The sequence below is a fragment of the Lathyrus oleraceus genome, chromosome 3 (genome assembly GCF_024323335.1).
Source record: "Lathyrus oleraceus cultivar Zhongwan6 chromosome 3, CAAS_Psat_ZW6_1.0, whole genome shotgun sequence".
NCBI classification, from domain to species: domain Eukaryota; kingdom Viridiplantae; phylum Streptophyta; class Magnoliopsida; order Fabales; family Fabaceae; genus Lathyrus; species Lathyrus oleraceus.
In genome coordinates this window covers 325,852,313-325,860,691 of record NC_066581.1, presented here as the reverse complement: position 1 = coordinate 325,860,691, position 8,379 = coordinate 325,852,313, and the positions used below count along the sequence as shown (strand labels likewise).

General features: G+C 32.8%; 1 protein-coding gene across 1 annotated transcript; it reads right to left on the bottom strand.

The window, feature by feature from the left end:
• Nucleotides 1-1,580: 1,580 nt before the first annotated feature.
• Nucleotides 1,581-4,890, bottom strand: LOC127127449 (omega-3 fatty acid desaturase, chloroplastic). Its single transcript, XM_051056637.1, has 8 exons — nt 3,847-4,890; nt 3,637-3,726; nt 3,349-3,415; nt 3,148-3,240; nt 2,862-3,047; nt 2,704-2,784; nt 2,049-2,186; nt 1,581-1,951 (listed from the first exon to the last, which is right to left on the bottom strand). Exons 1-8 carry the CDS (start codon nt 4,344-4,346, stop codon nt 1,766-1,768), a joined length of 1,341 nt encoding a protein of 446 aa, XP_050912594.1. The 5' UTR covers nt 4,347-4,890; the 3' UTR covers nt 1,581-1,765.
• Nucleotides 4,891-8,379: the final 3,489 nt, after the last annotated feature.

Below are 8,379 nucleotides of genomic sequence, written 5' to 3'. Positions count from 1 at the left end.
ATAATCATGGATAGCAAGGAAATCACAACAATATGAAGTTTTACAAGTGTTTGAAGTTGTATAACAATGTAACAGTGCTCAATTATTATAATGTTGAAACTTTCAGAGATGAATGAAAATGTATGCAGAAAGTTTCAAACAAAAAGTTAAGTCACAAGGCACTTGTTTTGAAAATGAGAGAGTAATGAGTTTGAATTGCTATGAAAAAGAGATGAGTTTCAAATTCTAAAACGCATGGTATATATAGTGCCTTAACACCTTTCCAAAAGAGTACAAATGTATGAATAGATCTCATGGTTCAAAAGGTATTTCAGAAATTCGTTTGCATCAAAAAATAAGTGAATCGTTGTCACTAGTTCAATGATAACCGGTTATCAAAAAGAGTGTAATCCGTACTCAAAAACTGAAATTTTCGAATATGTAACCGATTACCATAAATGGTGACATTTTCAAAAATTAAAGTATTTTTATATTTTAAGTAAATGGTGAAAATTGTGGCGGTTTTAAAGTGCTTTTACGCCGATTTCAAATGCCACAATTTACCAAAAACATAATGGTTAGTTTCAAAATCATTTTAAAAGATGCATGAAAGATTTAAGATGAATATGCATGATTTTTATGAGAAATTAAGATATATATAATTGAATTATAATGCATATTCAACCATCTTGATTCTTCCATTAATTTTTCAAATTTTTTTGATAATTTGAACTTGATTGCTCTAGTCATCAAGCTTTGACTTCTTCTTTTTGTTGATGTGTTTCTCTTCATCAAAACTATAACCAAGGACAAGAAGAACTCTTCTTCACAAAATATTAAAAAACAAAATATTTCACCATGTTTGGTTCTACCAACCGTATTGATATGTAGCGCGTTATCAAGTTTAATAAGTTACTGGGTATCGAACCAATCACTTTTAAACTATTCACTACGATTGTTATTTCAACTGTGGTGATACGTAGCGTATTTTCCAGTTTATTATCCTAGTCAATGGTCTGTGGTGGTAAGTATCTCACTTAATACCACACCTTACGTTATCACGGACCTTGAATTGTGGTTGAATGTTGATTCCAACCGTTATAAAATATATTATTTGTAACACTCTTTCATTCAAATCTAAAATTCTTAGAACCAAAATACCTAAATTTTCTTAGAAAACCTTTTACGAGGAGTGATTATTCGGATTCAAATATCCAAAATATTGAGTTATTCACCTCTAGCTTAGAAAGTGGCACGGAATTATCGATTTACATAGCCAAAAAATGTAAATTAATGTTTTACAGCCAAATTATATTTAGTTGATGCCCAAGTAATCAAATTTAAGGCTAATTGAATAAAAGATAGTCAAGTACAAGATAAACGGATCTTTCTCACTTTACTTGTATGTTTGAGACAATAACATTTAAGAAAGAAAAATATTTGTAATTATTTGTATGAGTAGTACTAAGTTTATTAAATGTAGAATAATTTACTTAAACTTGTACTATATTTTCACATTTTTGAAATATATGACAAGTATTATTGTCTAAAGTTTCTCTATAAACTTAGAAGGATTTTTACCCTTTGTAAAAACCATGAAATGAACCAAGGTGCTGTGCTTCAATCAACTTCCTTCAAGAAGAATAATCAATTTACAAAATTCACCTTTTAGGAAGGATAATCTTATACCCTACATATTCTTTAATTTCCATTAATCCCTTTTCTTTATGAAGTGGATTCTACTAATTGCACTAACTTTATGACAAATTTCAATAGTAGAAAAATCTTAACTTTCATCAGAAGAGCCACTAAGTTCAGGATCTGCTTGATAGTACACAACATCACCAGTGTCACTAACAAAATGATCTTTCTTCAAGCTCCTTACAAATTCTCCAATAAGGTGAAATGGAAGAGGAGCAGATTTCTTTGGCTCTCTGTAATATTTTCCAAACACAGGCCTAGCTGCCTCCGTCTGCAAACAAGGCGAAGAAATTTTCAAAACTCTTGAAACTTAAAGCAAATCGTTATATATACATTGTTTCATTTAAAGTAGAGAGAGTGAAACTCACAGCTTCAACTAAGTGATAGTGTGGAATTTGAGGGAAAAGATGATGAACGATGTGAGTTCCAATGTCGTGGTGAATGTTATTGATCCATCCGTAATCGCGATCAAAAGTAGTAAGTCCACCTCTAAGATAGCTCCATTCCTATTCAACATGATCAAGATTAAATATGTAAGCTAAAAAATTGGATTCTGAAAACATCAACAAACCGAAAAACATAGATGTCGTCCACTCATCCGCATGTTGGATCAAGGTACGATTCTGATCCAACGGTCGAGATTTGACTAAAAATGACCAGATCAACAAATCAAAAAACACAGTTGTTGTCCACTCAGTGCAACCATATCTCTTCCTTGTTGATCAAGGTACAATTTTGATCCAACAATCGAGATTTGACTGAATAGACACAACATCAAAAAAGTATAGTGGTTGTCCAACTAATGCAGTCATATCTCGTTTATTGAATCGAGGTATAATCATGATTCAACATTCGAGATTTGACTGACTAGACACAATTAACAAACCAAAAAGTATGGCGGCCGTCCAATCAAAATGCAGCCATATCTCGCCTGTTGGATTAAGGTACGGTCTAGATCCAATGGACGAGATTTGTTTGAACGAACCGGAGAAAATCCAGGTTGGATAGAGTATATAAATGTACCTTTCCACGATACCAAGGTATTTTGTCTTCATGGCCATGATGGTGCATATAAGTCACGAAATCCAACCACATGACAGAGATCTTCAATTCAAAGCAAAGTCAAATCAGGACTTCATTCTTAAAACCATGGAAATTAAAGAAAATTATATGAAACTTACAACATAAGGAACTCCATAAAGCATGAGTAATGGAATTGGACCCATTACAAATCCCAATCCTACAAGCAAAGCCACCATAGCCAACCAAGAAGCTGTAGAAGTGATAACATCATTTCTCTCAGTTGGAACAAACAAGTCACTGTCGGGATGGAAATGAGAACCCGTCTTCCCAGGACTCCTGATAAACTGCATTCAAAGAAGAACAACAGTCAAATAGTCAATTCCTCTACCAAACCTAATTAATATACAAATTCTGGTCAAAAATTGTAGGCACAATATAACTTACAAGGTACACAGGAAATGCAAGTAACGGAAAAGGAGCTGTAAATCTTAAAGCGCGTCCTGCACTGTCCAAACTCTTGTATAATGTTTCTGTCAACTGCAAAATTAGCAAAAACACAGTTCTTATATTAGAATTTTAGGTGGAAGATTGAAGACAAAAAGTATTCTTCAAAACTGAAAAGTAATGTTATGTCTATCCTCTCACCGGTTGCCAAGATTCATCGTTTTCAACATGTCCTTGGTTTTGGTGATGAGTCCTATGACTAATTCTCCTGTATAATCAAGGTTAAAAATATTAATTTCAAACTCTCTAGCACTAACACCTCTGGAAAAAACATGTTTGTGTCCATGTCTGACACTTGTGATTACGTTTAATTTATTCATTTTTTTTAAATTACTATTGGTGTCAACGTGTCGGATGTTCGTGCTTCATTGGTTTGTTTCAAATATAACTTTGAAACTATTATGAATATGAATAAAAGCATGAACATACCATCCATGATATGGAACAAGAATTGAAGAATGTAAGAAATGTCCAACAACACTATTAAGATTAGCATCATTTGAAAAGCTTCCATGACCACTGAAAATTCCAAAAACAGCAATCAAAGTCAAACAAAAGACACAATTTTGAAACCAAAATCTACACTCCAAAAGTCAACCATAGCAGAAAAAAACAAAACTTGCGTAATACAATATTTACCAATCATGACCAAGAACAAAAAGGGCCCAAAACATGGTTCCTTGAGCGGCCCAATAAAAAGGCCAAACCATCCAATTGTTAAGATAAGCAGCAGCAGCAGCCAAACCAAAAACAATAACAACATCTCTCAAAACATAACTCATAGACTTCCAAGAATCCTTCACCCAACAATGCTTTGGAATTGCTGCTCTTATATCAGCCAATGAAAATGGTGGTGGTGAACCAGGATCAAACTCCGGAAGTTCCTCCTCCTGTTGTTGTTGTTGTTGTTGTTCAATTGAGTCAACTCTCAAAGGAGTACTCACATTCAAACCCCATTTTCTCTTCTCCTTAAAATCAAAACTTTTCGGTTGAAATTGAAATTTGTGATCTGAAACTCCTTTGTTTGTGCCTAAAAACCTAACCTTTGAGTTGTTGGAAACAGCAAAACCAGTTCTTGGTTTGGAAAATACTGGAGCAAGTGGCTTTAAACCACATTCTGATAAAACCCAACTCGCCATAGAAGATTAACACAAAGATAACAACAACAAAAATGCAAAATATTTTGGACTAAATACTTCAAATTTTGATTTTTATAAATTAAACAATTGGGTCGGTGATATTATATATGATTCAAGTTCCAACAGCCACAACAACAACACAGAATTTTGGCGACCCTTTTGATTTCTGTGAGTTGGGTTGATGAAAGTTTTTGGCTTTAGTCAAGAAGGAAGAAAAGGGTGTGTTTGTGTTTGGAATTGATGAGTTATGGCTTTTGGGAATTGGAAATGAGAGTCTTAAATATAGTGTTTGGTGATGAAGGGGTTTGTGATTAGTGATTTTTGTGGTTGTGTTACATTACCTATGACCAAACAAAAACGTGTTTACTTTTACTATGAAAATGTTTGATGATGATTCTGATTCTCATGTGAAGAAACAAAGACTTGTGGAATGGAATTTTAGTTTCTGTTATTTTTTATTCATGCCGTGTATTTGACCTATCATGGTAGTGGAATGGAAAAAAAAATTATGAATGTTTTGTATGGTTGAAGGATGGGTCGGTGTGGAAATAACAAATATTGTTGTTGGGTGTGAAGTGGAATGGGAAATTTTATTGCGCAGCCATACATGTGAAATGACATGGTCATACGTTTGTTCTTTTGTTCATGATTTGCCACCGGCCTACTACTTGGTCGGAACCAAAGCAGGTGAAAAATGTGTTTTAAGTTTTGCAAGATAATCTTCGTATTTTATTAAAATTTCAAATTCATTTTCAAAATTTTAAAAAAATTGCAAATAAGTTTTTAATAATTTCAAGTTTTAAAAAGTGGTCTCTTTAAATTTTCAAAAATTATAAATTGATCTCTATTTTTTATATTTTAAATTTGACCTAAAAGTTTTAAAATTTATGAAAATGATCCCCAAAATTTAATAATAAATCATTTTAATACTTCATCCAAACAAAAGAATTTAAAAGCCAATGAATTTCAATTGAATCATTTAAATTACTTAGAATTTTAAATTCCCTAAAAATTCTCAATTACATCCTCCAAATACACTTTTAGTTCCTAATTGTTGAATGATACTTCATTCTTTCACTATTATAAGCAAAGATTCTCTTTTTAAATTAATTCAATAATTAATGTATTTAATCTATATAGAAATAAGATATAATAGTTATTCAATGAATCTAAAAAGAGAATATTTATTGTAATAGTGACTAAATAGGCTAAGTTTTTATTATCACTTTTAGAAAGTAAAATACTACTAATAGTTTTTAGACTAATTTATTACATAATGAACTTGTGAAATTTAATATTAAATTTGTAGTGTAAAAATCACGTTTAAATTTAAAAGCTACAAATTTTCATTTTAAGTAGAAAAAATTCTGAAGGCATAATCAACTTTATTGTATGAGAATCAAATACCTCAAAATCATTCCAAAATCAATTATATATCTTTAGAATTATTTTTGTCTCTTCTAAAAGTTAAACCAAACATATACTCCATCTATTCGATTTCGAACTCTTTAATTGTTGTTGAAACATGCTGACCACACTCTTAAGCATTATTATTTGACTTTCTCTCCTCCTCATCTGCATCTAGAAAAAATTGTGAGTTTTTGCCTTATGCAGAGAAGACAAAAACTTGAAAAGGGTGCGAAAAGGTTGAGTAATAGTGTTGGTCGATAGTCTAAAAAAATATTATTTTTGTGTTAAATCTAAGGGAGGTAAAACGAGTTAGGCCCATCAACAATGTTTGTATTGTCTGCATTTTTTGCAGAGTGACCCAAGGTTTTAGACACACACTCTCTACTATGTGTATCATGTTCCACTCCATTTTTTATGGGCATAGACATTAACATACTTTTTTACCATTTTTAATCTTTAAGGGTGGTGCAGTACCGCTCTCATTTTATGCAAGGCGGGCCAAAAGCAAGTGAATTGATGTGAGTTTAGGCAGTAGGTTGAGCTTATTTTGGTAGATTTTTATAGTAACTTGATCTGCTAAGGTTTAAGTAATTTTGAGTTATTTTACGCGTTTGAGGTAGTGTTTTATGTGTTTACAGGGCTGAAGAGTAAAGAGGAGCTGGATCAGAGAAGAAACCGGACGATAACGCATGAGCAGGAGAAAAAGAGAGAAAAATGTACATTTCATATCCATATGCGTATGAGGCCTCTCATACATGTATGACCACTTTGCATCACCTCCCAACATACGCGTATCTCCAAGAGGGAGGTGAAATTCAAGTCTCTTCTCATACGCGTATGGGAAGGCCCATACATGTATGAGTTCAGCCAGTCAAGGCCTTTTGCGCCGCCAGAAGCCTTACGCGTACGACTCCAGCTGGGCCATACGCCCTACCTTAGGCCATATGCGTATGAGTTAGTGTAAAAAGTGCCTTATGCGTATGGCACGACCCAGATCTGAAAAAACCCATAATTTATTTATTTAGCCAAAAAACGCGAATTTCCAAGGATTTGACAATTTTTTAGGACAGAGAACGCGTTTTAAAGGCTGGAGCAGTGAAGAATTCGTGGTGGATCAAGATTCTCATGAACTTTTGTGATTGAAGACCTATTTTATTTCATTAATTATAATGTCTATACTTTTTGTCATGTTTTTCGTTATTGTTATGAGTAACTAAACCCCCCAATGTTATGGGGTGTCCCTGATTCGGATTTATAATACAATTCTAAATTTATACCTTGTAATGACTTTGATTTTGTGATATTTTATTTATTTATAATTTATGCTTAATGTTTTCTCTTTTAGAAAAGTTAAGTTTGATATGTGGTTAATATTTAGGCTGGACCACCATTGTTAACGCTTAATTGTGAATAATTCATAGGAGATGTCACCTAGGCTTAGGGATACCTTATGGAAACTGGAATATTCTTGATTAAAATAATGCTTAATTTCATCTCTAATTCACCATGGACATAAGGATTGATTTGAATGATTAAATGTTTTCTCACTAAGCACTTAGGATTAACACCCTTAAGAACGGGTGGTCAATATTGACGAATCAAGTTGATGCAAGGTTAATTTACTGTTGTTGATGAAAATCATACACCTTCCCTAGCATGTTCACTCATAATACTTTTAAACTGTTCAACTGCTTTCTTTACTTTCTTTTGCATTCTATTTTCTAATTTTCAAACCAACAATCCAAAACCCCAAAGTCTTTTGTTTAACTAAATTTATGAACTTTATATCGTCAAGCAGTCATTGAGATCGATACTTGGGATTTCTCATTATTACTACATTTTCATATTAGTACACTTGCTAATTTATCGATCAGTTATGATAGGTGTTTTTCATAGTAGTCATGGCAACGCACATCTTCGTCGAGGTGTTGGTATCACCACTACCACTGGCCTCCTGTTAATCATGGCCTTGAAAGGATAGGTATAGGAGTGGAGAATAACAGTGAGTATGGTGATGATGATGGATATGGAGTGGCCTAAGTTAGTTTTATCGTGGCCCTAACTTGTTAAGGCATGTTTCTCAAGTGTTTTGACGACGACAAGATTCTACAAAGCAAGAATGAATTGACAAAAAGAAATGGCTCAAAGACTTCTAAAGCAAAGACAAGTTTCATATTATGTCAAGTCTTAAATAAATACTTATGGACTGATCATGAATGATAAGGTATATATAATTCAACCTTTCTAATGATTATACAAGTGTTCAAGTCCCCATACATTCATATCATGTTTGTTTAAAATGTTTGGATGCATCTTGCCAAAGTTTTTCTCTTTGAAAAATAATTATTTTTGCATTCTGCAGGGCTGTTAATCGATTAACAACATTGTGCTAATCGATTAACAAGCAAAAAAATTCAAATCTTGTGCACGTTACAAGGGTGTAATCGATTAACCACTTTTGGTTAACCGATTACCAATATACCAGTGCCTGAAAAATTGCATTTTTTTATTCCCTTGGTTTTCAAAACTAGTTCTTGAAACATGGCATTTTTTCATGGTTTGTACTCATTTGTATAGGTGCATTAGGGCTATATAAACACCATTTCTTTAGATTTTAATCTGA